The sequence below is a fragment of the Ambystoma mexicanum genome, chromosome 11, assembly GCF_040938575.1.
Source record: "Ambystoma mexicanum isolate Mex_15411 chromosome 11, UKY_AmexF1_1, whole genome shotgun sequence".
Classification (NCBI taxonomy): Eukaryota; Metazoa; Chordata; class Amphibia; order Caudata; family Ambystomatidae; genus Ambystoma; species Ambystoma mexicanum.
The window spans coordinates 483,305,006-483,320,675 of record NC_090934.1 but is presented as its reverse complement, the minus strand read 5'-3'; the positions used below and the strand labels follow the sequence as shown (position 1 = coordinate 483,320,675).

The 15,670-nt window shown below is 46.3% G+C and overlaps 1 protein-coding gene across 5 annotated transcripts in view; it reads left to right on the top strand.

Annotated features, from left to right (window-relative positions):
- The window catches only part of TTC17 (tetratricopeptide repeat domain 17), a 2,246,693-nt gene that overhangs the window by 2,101,882 nt on the left and 129,141 nt on the right, over positions 1-15,670 (top strand). For all 5 annotated transcript variants that reach the window (XM_069623328.1, XM_069623332.1, XM_069623330.1 and 2 more), the window contains 2 exons: positions 14,202-14,285; positions 14,371-14,490. In XM_069623328.1, coding sequence (XP_069479429.1) covers positions 14,202-14,285; positions 14,371-14,490 — 204 coding nt within the window. The remainder of the gene's footprint in view (positions 1-14,201; positions 14,286-14,370; positions 14,491-15,670) is intronic.

The window sequence follows — 15,670 nt, the reverse complement described above, 5'->3', positions numbered from 1 at the left end:
GGTGTGGTATGATGTATGTTTTCAAGTGTTTCCATCATTCCAAAGCATCTTAGGTATCGTCCGTTGCACATATTCGTCCGATTCCTCATACTCGTCCGCTTCACAGATTTGTCGGTCAATTATCATCGTCTAGTTCACACCCTCATCCAGTCCGCACGCTCGTCCAGTCCGCACGCTCGTCCAGTCCGCACGCTCGTCCAGTCCGCACGCTCGTCCAGTCCGCACGCTCGTCCAGTCCGCACGCTCGTCCAGTCTGCACGCTCGTCCAGTCCACACACTCTTGTAGTTCATACTCGTCTAGTCTGGATACAGGCTCCAGATAGTGCACTTGTTCAGTCTACAATCGTCGTCCGGTCCATCCATTCATCGGAAAAGCCAACTACTAGTCTGCTCCGTCTGTTCATCCATTCCATAAACTCATGTGCTCTATGGCTTCTGTCTGCTCCCTGGATTCATCTGATTAGGCACACTCGTCCACACCACACATTTATCCGCTTCACCCAATCGTCCGCTCTATATATACATCCGCATCCGACACTCGTTTGTTCCGTATACACACCCGTTCCTTACGCCCATCCACGCTACCCATTTATTTTTTCGCTCTCCTTAGTCATCCGCTCTCTACAATCATTTGCTTCGCATTAGTCTGCTCTCCACACTCGTCCCTACTCCATGCTCCTCAGCTCTCTTATGGTCCCCACGCTCAGCTGCACTCTGCACTAAAACCGCTCTCTACTCTCATCGGCTCTCCACACCCATCCGCTCTACGGACTCTTCCGCTCTCCGCACTAATCCGCACTCATCCGCTCTCCGCACTCATCCGCTCTCCGCACTCATCCGCTCTCTTTTCTCATCCGCCATCCGCTCTCTTTTCTCATCCGCCATCCGCTCTCCATACTCACCCGCTCTCCATACTCATCCGCTCTCACTTTCATCCGCTCTCCATTCTTGTCCGCCATCCGCTCTCTTTTCTCATCCGCCATCCCCTCTTCGCACTTGGCCACTCTCTACTCTCATCCGCTCTCCGCTCTCATCCGCTCTCATCCGCTCTCCGCTCTCATCCGCTCTCCGCTCTCATCCGCTCTCCGCTCTCATCCGCTCTCCGCTCTCATCCGCTCTCCGCTCTCATCCGCTCTCCGCTCTCATCCGCTCTCCGCTCTCATCCGCTCTCCGCTCTCATCCGCTCTCCGCTCTCATCCGCTCTCCGCTCTCATCCGCTCTCCGCTCTCATCCGCTCTCCGCTCTCATCCGCTCTCCGCTCTCTGCTCTCATCTGCTTTCTGCTCTCATCTGCTTTCTGCTCTCATCTGCTTTCTGCTCTCATCTGCTTTCTGCTCTCATCTGCTTTCTGCTCTCATCTGCTTTCTGCTCTCATCTGCTTTCTGCTCTCATCTGCTTTCTGCTCTCATCTGCTTTCTGCTCTCATCTGCTTTCTGCTCTCATCTGCTTTCTGCTCTCATCTGCTTTCTGCTCTCATCTGCTTTCTGCTCTCATCTGCTTTCTGCTCTCATCTGCTTTCTGCTCTCATCTGCTTTCTGCTCTCATCTGCTTTCTGCTCTCATCTGCTTTCTGCTCTCATCTGCTTTCTGCTCTCATCTGCTTTCTGCTCTCATCTGCTTTCTGCTCTCATCTGCTTTCCGCTCTCATCTGCTTTCCGCTCTCATCTGCTTTCTGCTCTCATCTGCTTTCTGCTTTCTGCTCTCATCTGCTTTCTGCTTTCTGCTCTCATCTGCTTTCTGCTCTCATCTGCTTTCCGCTCTCATCTGCTTTCCGCTCTCCTCCGCTCTCCGCTTTCATCCGTTCTCCACTCTTACCGATCGTCACACTCATCCGTATTCCACAACTGCTCTGCGCTCCACACTCGTCCGCGCTCCACACTCGTCCGCGCTCCACACTCGTCCGCGCTCCACACTCGTCCGCGCTCCACACTCGTCCGCGCTCCACAACTCGTCCGCGCTCCACAACTCGTCCGCGCTCCACAACTCGTCCGCGCTCCACAACTCATCCGCGCTCCACAACTCATCCGCTCTCCACAACTCATCTGCTCTCCACAAGCAGGAAGTCATTCCTATGCTCAAAAAGGTGGACTACATGACAACAATTCATATATGCATACGTTCATATTTCAGTGTTCTCAACACATCAAAAGTACCTAAGATTCAAAGTGGGGTCGGCACACTACCAATTCAAAGTACTCCCCTTTGGGTTACATCAGCCTCTTAAGTTTTTACAAAGGTACTAGCTGTAGTAGTGGCACACCTACGCAGAGATTCATAACAGGAGACACACCACAGATATATCAGCAAAATACGCCGAAAACTATAAACCTTCTGAATCACCTAGCTTTCCCAGTCAATGCAAAAAAGTTGAGCATTGTTCCCAGTCTGGTAAAACAGTTTCTAGGGGCAGTAATTCGAATAGAAGACGCTTTAGTCTTCCCCTCCAATGGCGGGGTCTAAAACATACTAGATCAAATCCCATGTTGTGCAGTCAGTCGTCTGATAAGTCAGGAAGGTATGATGGAATCATGCATCTTCATTTTGCCACATGCAAATCTACACGAGTCAAATACAGGAATGGTTAGTGAAGCACTGGCCGCAGGCACAAGGCAATTGGGGCGATGTAGTGGATGTTTTGCATGCCAGCAGATAATTGGTCATGGCGGATCTGGACAAAAATAATAGGCGAGAATGAATCCATTCAGACCATTATTTTGAACCCAAATATTTTGCATTTTCTATAAATTCTACAAAGCATATCATACCATCAAGTTATAATGAGTTTAACATCATCCCAATAAAACATACACATTTTTCGCAACTCTTATATAAACGAACATCTAGTGATTTGTACAGATGAGACTTGGGTTGCCAAGGTTTTTACAGTAACAAAATATATACAAAACATATATACAAAAACAATCAATGTCTTTTCACCAATTTTGGTACATTAGAACAAAAAACAAGTTGACACAGAGGTATTTCGGCCTATCATTCTCGCCTATGTTTTTTTGTCCAGATACGCCCGGATCAATTCTCTGCTGACACATGATATACCTGGTATGGTCTGGGAATAGCCAGGTGGCCCTTCTTTTTTACACGTTCATGTTTCGCAAACAGTGTTGCCAGCACTTGAGTGGTCGACACAGGAACATTTGTTAAGAGGAAAGCCCTTTATCATCCTGCCATTTTACATCACAATCACAACAGGCGCTTCACTTTCAGGTTGGGGAGTGCATTAATCTAACATTCAGTGCACGGCATGTGGACACGAAAACTAGCCAAGAAGCACAACAATGTTCTCCAATTGCTAGCACTGTACAAAGCACTACAAGCTTTCCTGCATCATCTGGCAGGGAAGAATGTGCTAGTTATCACAGACAGCACAACCGCCATGTTTTATTTCAGCAAACATGATAGGACTCACTTCCTAAATCTGTCCACACTAGCCCACCAGGTTTGGAAGTAGCGCATCCAGGGAGGAATGTTCCTCTCGTCTCAACACGTTCCAGGGGAATGCAACTGCCTAGCAGACACACACCAAGCAGAGAGACGGGTCAGCCCCTCAAATCATGATTGGGAGTTACATTCAAACATTGCAAATGAAATCTTTTCACTTTGGGTACATCCAAACATATATATCTTCACAACAAGAGAAAATGCAAAATGCCACACTTTACACCGCCAGGTTCCTGCAGAAGAGATCCAAGGGGAATGAATTGTGGATCAGTTGGTCAGGGATATTTGCATATGCTTTTCCTCCGACGCCACTCTTGAACAAAGTAATCCATAAGGTGCATCAGGAGCTCTCAACAATGATCCTAGTTGCTCCAAGTGGGCACGTCAAACATGGTATTTCCACCTTCTCGGATGTCCATTTGCCCACCAATGATGCTAGCCTATTCTGTAAAACATGTGACAGAATCCAGGGTCAACCCTTCATCCACATCCTTGGACAACCAATTTAGCAGCTTGGCTCCTGATTTCATAGAGCTCGGCCATCTTAATTTACCTAGAAGATGCATGGAAATATTAAAAGAAGCAAGTAAACCACGCATTAGACACTGCTACTTTAACAAATGGAGAAGATTTGTATTAAGGTGTAGAAAGTCAAATGTAAACCCAATTGACTGTTCACCATCTTATATAATACGCCATCTACTTCACTTGTTGGACTACAGTGGTCTTTGATTCCTTAAAGGTCCATTTAGCTGCACTATCATTTATATGCAACATCACAAAGCTAGCTTTCATGGTGGAGGATTCCAGTCGTGAAAGCCTTCCTGGAAGGGTTTGAAACGTTACATCCCCCTATTGCAAATCCACCCACTGGATGGGATTTTAAACAGTGTTCTAAGTAAGCTCTTGGTTCTTCCTTTTAAGCCTATGCCTCAAATCTCACTTACAAATCTGCATTTCTTATAGAAATCACTTTTATTAGAAGGATAAATGAGCTCCAGGCATTGTCCATAACATAACCTTTTGTCACAATACATAAGAACAAGGTGATCTTAAGACCGCACCCACGTATCGCACCAAGGTTCATTTCCAAATTCCATGTCAGTCAATTGATCTGCCAGCGTTTTTTTAGGACCTGCAAAACTCTGGGGAGAGCTTCCTCCATACACTAGATGTTCGGAGAGCTGTCATGTACTACCTCAACAAAAAAGTGCCTGTCAGGAAAACAGACCAGTTGTTTGTTTCCCTAGCAACCGGAAGCGCCGGAGACCCTGTCTCAAAGGCAACAATTTCTAAATGGATAGAAAAATGCATACACCAGTGCTACATGTTATCCAACACAGAACTACCATGTGCACCTAGTGCACATTCTACATGTAGTACACAGGCTACATTGGCCTTCATTGCAATTTGTAAAGCAGCTATATGGAGTTCAGTTCACACCAACACTCATTACTGGGTTTTCACACGCAAACACGGAATTGACTCTCAGTTGGGACAGGCAGCGTTAAAAAAATGTTTGCCTTTCTTCTTTCAACCAACCCACCTCCTTCTCATGGTACTGTTCACTAGTTTAAGCAAAGGGTGTAATTCTAAGCAGATCCACAAGCCTCAGAAGACAAACATTACATACCTGCAATCGTCTTTCTGATGCTTGCATCTGCTTAGTTTCACATGTGCCCAACCTTCCTCCCCTCGTTCAGAGTGGAAGGTACATAGTCAACATACACTTAAAATGTTTCTCTTTTTACTACACACTTCATGTAACCTCAGGTCAAAATATTTTGTTTTTTAAACAATTTTTATTGATTCCAACGTAAAAACCATACAGTGTAACGGCGGTTATACATTTCAATTCTCATGTACAGTTTCATGTTGTTTCCTCGGCCCCCTCTGCATCCCCACTACCGTATCCCGAGCCTACCCCAAATCACCGCCTTCCTCCACCATTTCTGAGGGCGCCCCTCCCTCCGCTCCCCCTGAAGAACCAATGCCCTCCAAGCATGCCTCGTCAAACCCAGATAATGTGCAACTAACTGCCTCCATGCTATCAACGTCTCCTCTTCTTCTTCCCCACCTCTGTTTACTGCTTCACTCCATTCCGCAGTCTCCGTAGCCGCCCACTTCCGAAGATAATGTCACCAGGCTTCTACTTTCAGTCTATATCTTGCTTTCCAGCTCATAGCTATTATGCACTTAGCTAGTATATAAGCCAGGTCTTTGAGTTTACTCACGTGTTTCAGTTTACGCGGCCTGGGGAACCTCACCATCATGGGTGCCCACAGAGATTCCACATCCAGGCTTCTCTTTTTCCGCCATTAGGTGGGCTATCCCCCCCAGAATCTCCTTGACTCAAGGCATGCACAGAACATATGTACCAGTCCCGCATTCACCTCCCCACATTTAGGGCATGTTTGTGTTCCCGCATTTTTAAACTTGGCTATCTTCTTAGGAATCATATATGCCCTATGGGTAACATATAACTGGATCGGTTGCAATCTCATGTACCTAGACACTGTTTTGTGGTATCCCTGTACCCTTACCCACAACCAGTCACCCATTGCTTCCCCGGCTTCCTTCTTCCAGTCCCGCCTCAACTGGATCACCTCCTTTCCCACCCTCGTCATAAGCAGTTCGTATATTCGGGAGACCTCATGACCTCCCTCCAACACATCATAAAATGTTTCCATGGGCGTATCAGGTGTCCAGCCAGCACTGTCTCTGACCACGTATCTTTTATTGTCCTCACCAGCCTGGTAGTATAAGTAATGTATTGTCCCTGGTGTAAACCGGTGTCCTTTACTAGTGTATCGAACTCCACCACCTTCCCGTCCTGCTACACATCCCCCAGGGTTGCTATACCAATACCAATCGGTTCCCAATGCCTTCTAGTTGTCTTCCTCATTTGCTCATCCACCCCGTTCAGTGCCACTAGCGGCATCTGTGGGGAGCACGGGATCGGGTTCTCCAACCTCAGGTCAAAATCAAAACAATCTGAGGACCTAGACATGTGAAGGATCATGGGGTACAGTACACGCATGGAAAGTATTAAAACGCACCCCATCGATGTCCATTTTCGAATTCGAAAATAAGTTGTGTAATACTCTGCACCCACCACTAGATGTCGGCCTATGCAAAGCATGTGAACCTAAGCAGATACAAGCATCAAAAAGACGATTACAGGTAGCTAATGTTTCTCATATATATTTCTGAGGCTTGTGGAATCTGCTTAGATCACATGCTTTGTATAGGCCGACATCTAGTGGAAGCTGCAGAGTATTAGTTTGTTTTTCGAAACTCAAAGGGGCGCGAACTAGGGCGTGTCAGTAATACTATCCCTAGTGTGACGAACTATGTACCCATGATCCCTCGCGCGTGTAGGACCCTCAGATTGTTTTTTTCCGCCATACTAGTCGGACGCATGTTGCGGAGTTCCCTTGTCATTTGCCAATTATACCTAAATATTGTAAAACATTTTCCCCGTTATCTTCCATCCTACGCCGAAGATAGATGCCAGCGAAGATCGAGGGAACCAGCTGTCAAACTACACGACGGAGCTTGGGCCTTGAAAGGCCTCTGGCCTCGGACCGGGCCTTGGAAGGCCTCTGGTCTCGGCCTTGTACAAGTAGGGAGAGTGGGGGGTGGTCATTACTTTCCCACATTTATTTCATACATATACACAGCCGGCTGCCAGATTTACACATATGGAGAGTACTCCTTTCAAATTCTGCCCTAAGTGTAACAGGAAGTTTCCCTGCGTAGATAAGCACAATACGTGCAATCTGTGTCTCCCACGAGACCATCGCGAGGCAACGTTTTGAGCTTGTAATCTCTTCAAGCCAAAAACACTTAAGGACCGCTCGGCGAAGCGCTGGGCCCACTATGCCGGGCAGCTAGAGGTCATGGAAGTTGAAGGGTTGTTCAGCGATGGCAGCAACGCCGCCGTATCGGACGGTGAGGGCAGGGGGGTGACCTCAAACACCCACACACAAGCCCCCGACCTCAGAGGACTGGCCAGCAGCCCAGTTATGGGGACAACACCCGGCGGCAGAAGCGCAACCCACACCACTTTCTCTAAACACATCAGCCCCAGCCGTGACTTGACACGCGTGTCGGGCAATCGGCAACGGAAGGCACCGAGAGAGTTGTCCAACGATTCTGTGTCCTCTGGGCGTTCGCGATTGCCACATGACAAAGACCAACCGTCCGCAGTTGGAAAAGGTGCCGCACTGCCAATAGTTACAGAGGCTCGATCGTCAGAAGACGATTGCAACCTCTATGCTCCCAAGTCAAAGTGTGTAGCATCTACTGCCGAGATTCGGCACCCTCCCACTACCTCCGAATCTCGACACGAAGCGTCAAAGACCACCTCCGAACCCCGATGCGAAGCATCGAAACCCTCCGAAACCCCTAAAACCTCCGGAAAACATTCATCTAGTCATGGGAAGAGGGATAAACAACACAAGAAACCTTCAGAACACCATAAAGAAAAACAGAAGGCTCCTAAAGTGATAGAGAAGTCCAAGGTCCCTGACACTACTATTAAGAGTAAAATTGTCCCTCCCACTCCTCATGATATGGGCATGGATGAGGAACCAGAACAGGAGAGGTTTATTCCCAGTTCCAGGGAATGGAACTCAGTGGTTATTGATAGGGTGATGAGAAGGATGTCTATGAAAAAGACCCTAATTATTTCCAGAGTTATGCCAACACACCAGCTACCTCTGCCCCTTCGGGGTCCAAGGACTCTCAACCCCCTATTAAGAGGCCCCGCTCTGAGGCTCCGGCGCAGGGATTGGTTTCAGGCCCTTTGCTAATTGAACCTTACCATCCGGAGTCATATGGAGAGGAGACAAACACATATGCTGAAAGACCAGACGGGGGTTTCTTATTATGGGGATGATGAGGACCAGGAAGCGGAAGAGGAGGATGAGGCGGAAGCCTACAATCTTGACTCCCCAATTCCTAAGGGCCCCCCAGTGCATGACTCACCAATTGATAATCAGCCACTCCTCAATGAGGTACTGGCTAAAGCAGCAGCTCATTTTCAGATAGACACACAGGGTGTCCAAGAAGATAGGGATTTCGTGGAAGAAATCCTAGGGGACAAGAGAGCCATTACCCAGGCTATCCCAATATTAAAATCAATCCAGCGTAGAATTGATCCCTCGCTGGTAATCCCAAATCTTACTCATGCAGTGAATTCACGAGTGGAAACATTATTCCGGGCCGCACCCTCTGATCCCATGTACATAAGGGGTCAATTAAAACCCGACTCCCTGGTAGTAACAACCACCAGAAAGGGGGAAGGTACACCACTAGCAAAAGGATATATGCTCTGGGTAGGAAAGTTACCTCCACGTCAGCCTATCGGGCACGTATTGCTAACAGTACCACTCTTTTAGCAAGCTATAACTGCCATCAGTGGGAACAAGTAGCTGCGCTAGTAGCCTCTGCACCTGAACCACTAAAAGGCCAGTTGGCCCAACTTGCAGCAGACGGAAGGTCCGTATCTGGATGCATCCTTAAAATAAATTTTGATGCAGCAGATAATGCTGGAAGATTGATAGCCGAAGGCACAGTAATAAAACGCCACGCTTGGCTAAGGCAGGCAGGGTTCAAAGCAGAGACCCAAGCCACGCTCATAGACATGCCGGTAGAGCCGAGCGTTCTATTCGGCAGGGCAGTGGAAGAGGCACTAAGACCGCTAAAGATGAGTATGAGACCCTAAAATCTCTCGGCCAACTCACAAACCCCCAGGTCAGAGGGGAAATAATAATTTTCATCACTTTCGTGGCCAAAGCTCCCAGAAGGGTTCCAACTACTACCAAAATCAAGGAACCTCATGGGGCAACAATTAGTTCCAAACATCACAGGGATTCACCAGAGGCCAGCGCAGGGGCGCACTAGGGGTATAGCCAGCCCCGCCAGAGGTGGTACGCCACCTTATAAACAGTGACGTTCTGCTTTGGGTCCCCTCCCATACATCCCCAGTAGGGGGGCGCATTTCCGCCTTCACCCACGCATGGGAGGGGATCACTTTGGACAGATGGGTGCTGTCCACAGTGTCCGCAGGATACTTTATAGAACTATTAGCGCGTCCCCACGACCATCCTCCAAGACGGAAGGTACACTCGTTGGAGCACCAGAAAATCCTTCTCGAGGAGATTGCCACTCTACTTGCAAAGGACGCCATAGAACTCGTTCCGGGCAACCAGGTAAACAGGGGTATTTATTCAACATACTTCCTTGTGCCAAAAAAAGCTCTAACAATGCGCCCAGTATTAGATTTGCGCCTTGCAAACAAGTATGTCAAGCCACAAAAATTCTGCATGACTACATTCCAAGAAGTAATCCCCCTACTAAAAAAGGGAGATTACATGGCAAGTTTGGATATGAAAGATACCTATTTTCATATTTCAATGTTCCCAGCGCACAGAAGATTCTTGCGTTTCAAAATAAACAACCAGCACTGCCAGTTCAAAGTGCTGCCGTTCGGTATAGCCTCTGCTCCAAGGGTATTCACCAAGGTACTGGCGGTGGTGGCGGCGCACCTACGCAGGGAGGCAATCCCAGTGTACCCTTACCTGGACGACTGGCTCATCACAGGGGAAACCCCCTTAATTTGCAGACTAAATATTCAAAGAACAATCAACCTCCTCTTCCAATTGGGCTTCTCAATCAATGAGACAAAATCAAGCCTGGTGCCAAGCACCTCAAAACAGTTCATAGGAGCTGTCCTAAACACCCAAGAGGGGTTGGCCTTTCCATCAGAGGAAAGAATTTGGAACCTGTTGCTGCAAATTCCTCAATATCAGTCCGGTCGCCAAATAAGGGTGCGCAAAGCGATGGTTTGCTAGGCATGATGGCATCTTGCATTTACCTGGTTCCCCACATGTGCCTGCGCATGCGACCCATACAGGAATGGTTGGCGAAACAGTGGTCTCAAGCAAGTGGTCAGTGGGACGATTTAGTGGTAGTTTCGCCAACACTAGTACAAAGTCTTCGCTGGTGGACAAGAGAGAATCTTACGAAGGGGAAACCCTTCTATGATCCAGAGATACAGGCCGTTGTCACAACAGATGCCTCCCTAGCAGGGTGGGGAGCCCACTACCTGCACCATACAGCTCAGGGTCTCTAGTCTCGCACAGTGGCTCAGAACCACATCAATCTGCTAGAACTTCTGGCAGTCTTCAGAGCGCTTCGGGCATTCAAACCCCTCCTATCCAGCCAGTTAGTGCAGATCCTAACAGACAGCACTACTGCAATGTTTTACCTAAACAAACAAGGGGGCACTCGATCTCCCAATCTATCCAGCCTTGCCCAGAAAATTTGAAAATGGGCACTCAGACGGAACATTTACTTTTCATCCCAACATGTCCCAGGGGAACTCAACTCGCTAGCAGATGGTCTGAGCAGAGATCCCCTCCCAGAGGAACACGAGTGGCGACTACACGAAGAAGTCGTAGGAGACCTCTTCTCTCAGTGGGGTTTCCCCACTATAGACCTATTCGCCACAAGCGAAAACACACAATGCCCAGACTTTGCATCCAGGTTCCCCCAGCCAGGCTCCAAGGGAAACGCCCTGTGGATGAATTGGTCAGGGATGTTTGACTATGCTTTTCCACCAACCCCTCTAATGAGGAAGGTGGTGAACAAGATCCACAGGGAACCGATGACGCTCATTTTGGTTGCTCTTGTGTGGGCGAGACAACCATGGTATCCACACCTATGCAAAATGGCGATGTGCGACCCCGTCAAGCTCCCGTGCCAGTACAACCTACACTCTGAGGACGAGGGACTAACAGTGCATCCTCAGCCCAACTCGATGAACTTGGCTGCGTGGCTCCTCAAGTCATAGAGTTCGGACATCTCAATTTACCCCAAAGATGTATGGATATCTTGAAAGAGTCAACAAAACCTAACATGAGGCACTGTTACTATGACAAATGGAAACAATTCATAATTTGGTGACAGAATAAGCAAATCAACCCATTTGATTGTACTCCTTCTATATGCTCCACCTACTGGATGCAGGTTTAGGGTTTAACTCACTTAAAGTGCATCTGGCTGCTCCGTCGGCCTACACCACTTCCCATAACAAGGTGTCGTGGTGGAAAGTGCCAGTTGTCAAATCATTTATGGAAGGGGTAAAAAGACTCCACCCTCCAATTTCTAACCCATCACCAGGTTGGGACCTTAATGTGGTACTTGCTAAACTCATGGGACCTCCCTTCGAACCCATGCACAAAGTTAGTCTCAAACACCTGATTTACAAAACTGCCTTCTTAGTATCCATTACATCCATAAGAAGGGTCAGTGAAATTCAAGCTCTGTCAGTGCAGGATCCTTTCTTTATGGTACATAAGGATAAACTGGTTTTACGCACTCACCCTAGGTTTTCACCTAAGTTCATTTCCAAATTCCTTTTTAACCAGTCCATTGAGCTACAAGCCTTCTTCCAAGAATCCAAAAGCTCTGCTGAGGTGAAACAAAGCAGCTACATGGAGCTCTATTCACACCTTTACTAAGCACTACTGCATTGACACTCACTCCAAGGCAGAAACTCAAGTGGGACAAGCGGTTCTAAGACATTTATTTGCTCATGACCCTTCTCACATCCCACCTCCTTCTTATAACACTGCTCACTAATCTATGCACAGCATGTGATTTAAGCAGATTCCACAAGCCTCAGAAAGGATACATTACTCACCGTAATCGTATTCCTGATGCTTCTATCTGCTTGGATTCACATGCGCCCGCCCTTCCTTCCCCTCTGAGAGAAGGCGCATGGATGCTTGTAGTCTTATCTATCTTATCTGCTTGGATAGTCTGTACTCGCGCTGCTCCTCATGCTACCTCATGTCAGGAAAAAATACAATCTGAGGGTCCTACACGTGTGAGGGATCATGGGCACATGGGACGTCACACTAGGGATAGTATTACTGGCACGCCCTAGTTCGACGCCCCTTTTCGAGTTTCGAATAACAAACAGTAATACTCTGCAACTTCCACTAGATGTCGGCCTATGCACATCTAAGCAGATACAAGCATCAGAATTACAATTACGGTGAGTAATGTATCCCATATATTTATACATACGCTGGGCCCTAAGTCGTCTGCATAGAGATGCAGTGCAGAACAGACAGAGCGGCGCTGCACCTCCTGGTGAAGAAAGATTCCAACGGCATCTGACATTGGAGATAGAATGTCATAAATGAGGAAACCGGGAGAGGAACATTTATCGCAAAGAAAATTACCAAGAGGTAGGTCATTTGTTCTTTGATGGTTAACCAATGTTGTTTAAGCATGGAGTGATATGGGTGGATTGGCGTCAATTAAAGATGAGGCAAGATGAAGACTTCTTAATAATTTGCAGACGTTTTAGACTGAAATGAGGAAGATCAGAGTAGAGGGAATTACTATGGGCAAGGTGGGACTGAAAAATTTGAATCTGTGAAACAGGTTGATAATGTGAGAACGATTGCCTCCGGAGGCATACATAATAATAAGCAAAACCTTGTTGTGTTGATGGAGGAGAGACAAATGGTTGTCAAATGTAAATGCAAGGTTTTTGACTGTGAGTGCAGTCGACTGAGAGAACCCCTTAGAGGGGTTCAAGAGCAGAAGCACATGAGTGTTTCAGGACCACCAAAATAATATCTGTCTAGTGTAGCTTTAACGTTGGCTCGATCGCAGAATCAGGATGCGTTTCCTTCACCACCACATCCTCACCCACCTCTCCCCCACTATTTCCTATGAAGACTGAATCCTGCTTATGGCCAGTAGAAGTCCTAAGGATCCCCTAGTAAACTGTACAGATTTATACATTTGTTTTCTAAATGTCCTACTTGCTCTACGATTTTCTGGTTGACCATGATAAGACCTAAGAATACTGTTACACAGCTTCAGAAACTGAATTACTTACCTGTAACCTGTATCAACAACTTAACTTTTATAGGATGTAGATTAGTTTCATAATATCTGTGTGGATATACATTTTTCAAAGTAAGCTATTGCTCTACAATGTAAAGGCTGGTCCTCCTTCCATGACTTAGGGTGTCATAAGTTTTCCAGTCTGAGAAAAAAAGTGGCGATAATTCCGTGACACTCACTTTTCCCGGAATGGCAAACCGGGCATTCACTGACTTACAACCAGCCAAGAGCTGGAGGTGAATCAGGCCCGCACTGGCAAAAAACAGCCTGTATTTCAGGAAACCAGTATTACCAGTGCTGGAAATACCTGCAATTCCCCCCATTGAGTCCTATGGGAGTCCATGGAATGGGCAATGACCGCCGTTGCCAGCATCTGTAATATTCCGGTAATACTGGGATATCGGGTAACGGTAGGTCCATTTCCCGACAGAATACCGGGAAACATGTAATGAGTGCCTTAGTCTTTATCACACCACCACAGCTACCACTTGGTGAGCCAAATTAAAGCTTGAAGATTGTATATTTTCCTATGTTTGAGAAGGTAGCCCTATACCTAGAACACAGAGATGGAATGTTCTTCCAAATATGTGGTGTATCCTAATCCTTTACACAAAAATGTTTGTGTCGTCTTAGAGTTATGTACAGTTTCCAAATTTGGAACCATCCTGTCGTTACTACCCTGAACCAGTGATAAATTCCAAATTTAACTGCTTTTTTCTAGCACCACACAATGTTTATTTTTATCAAATGTTTCAAAGACTGGCATAAAAATTGGTTAACACTATTCTATTTGTCCTCCTTTCTACAGGTTTTGCAGAATCTTGGTAAAGACAAATATCCACCACAATCATTTGAACAAGTGGGGACTCGAATAGCCAAAGTCTTAGAGAAGGTAGTGTTAATCTCCCCACTGATCTCAGGGGATATCAGCGGAATCCGCATTTGTGCTCTTCACCTTCGTTTCTTGTTTTTTGCAGAATCAAACATCTTGGGTGTTGTCAAGCATGGCTGCTCTATACTGGCGGGTGAAAGGTCAGGGAAAGAAAGCCATAGACTGCCTGCGCCAGGCACTGCACTATGCCCCGCATAGCATGAAGGTGGGTACCATTAATCCTTCCTGCTTCCAGAGTAACTCCTACTACTGTGGCATATTGAGAGAACGTGTTATGCTGCTGAAAGACTAGAAAGGAAATACTTTTTTGGGTTACAGAAGGCATTGAGTTGGCCAATACTATAACAGATGGGTCCTCCCTAAATAGGGCATTGTAGCAGTGACTTACTCCACAGGAAGGCTTAAAAGAAATTGGAAATTATTACTTTCTAAATTATCTGCCTGCTTTCCTTCTCTCTGGCCATTGAAGACTGAGTAGTAAATGGAGGAATTTCCCTGTCTATCAAAGAGAGCACCCCGGCGAGAATGTTTTCATCTTATAAATCAGCTAAGTAGGAGAACATTGGATGGATGGCATCATGGCACAGCATGGCCAACCAGGGAAATCTGACATTGATCAACCATCATCCAGAATCCATATAGGGAGCCCTAAAATATCTGTTTAGGTTTTTTTTTTTAAAAAAATTATTTGATAAATTTAGTCGAACACTATCAACCTTTCAATATAAACCATAAAATATAATTTCTGAACATTCCACTGAATCGATTAATATCGCAGCCTTCATATAAAAATATTTGAGTGCGAGCATAACATTTTTATTTCTTAAGCTTTCATTTCATAATAAGGAAATAATCTTCTTTGTTACCAAATTCAACCCAAGTTAAAACTCAATTAATCTAAATTGAGTGACATCAAGTAGGTCACAATGGCCAATCTAACAGAGATTGGCTGACAGTTATATCAACTATTCTACAAAGCTTCACATGTTAAAATATAATGATCACCAAAAAAAGTGTTAAAAATAAATTTTCCGTTTCTTCAGCAAATCTGGACAAGCAGTTAACAAATGTTTCAGTTTCCGGTTGCTCTGAACTCAGGCAAAATCTGCATATAGTTCTCTCTTTAGGGATGATCTTGCTAATACATCATTAGTATGCCACAGATTGAGTCAGAATCTCAAAAACGAGTCTCTGTTTTGGCGCAGGAAATTTTATAAAGTTTGATTCTACAGTGTGAAGCCTCTTAGAAAGGGACTGATGTTCTTGCAGGTGGTGATGTTTCAGGCATTGCTCCCTTGTGGAGAGCCAGTCAAGATGCCGTAGTTTTTCTTTGGCCCTGCCTGGATTGTTTTTTAATAGAGCATCAAATATCGCAGCAAGTAACA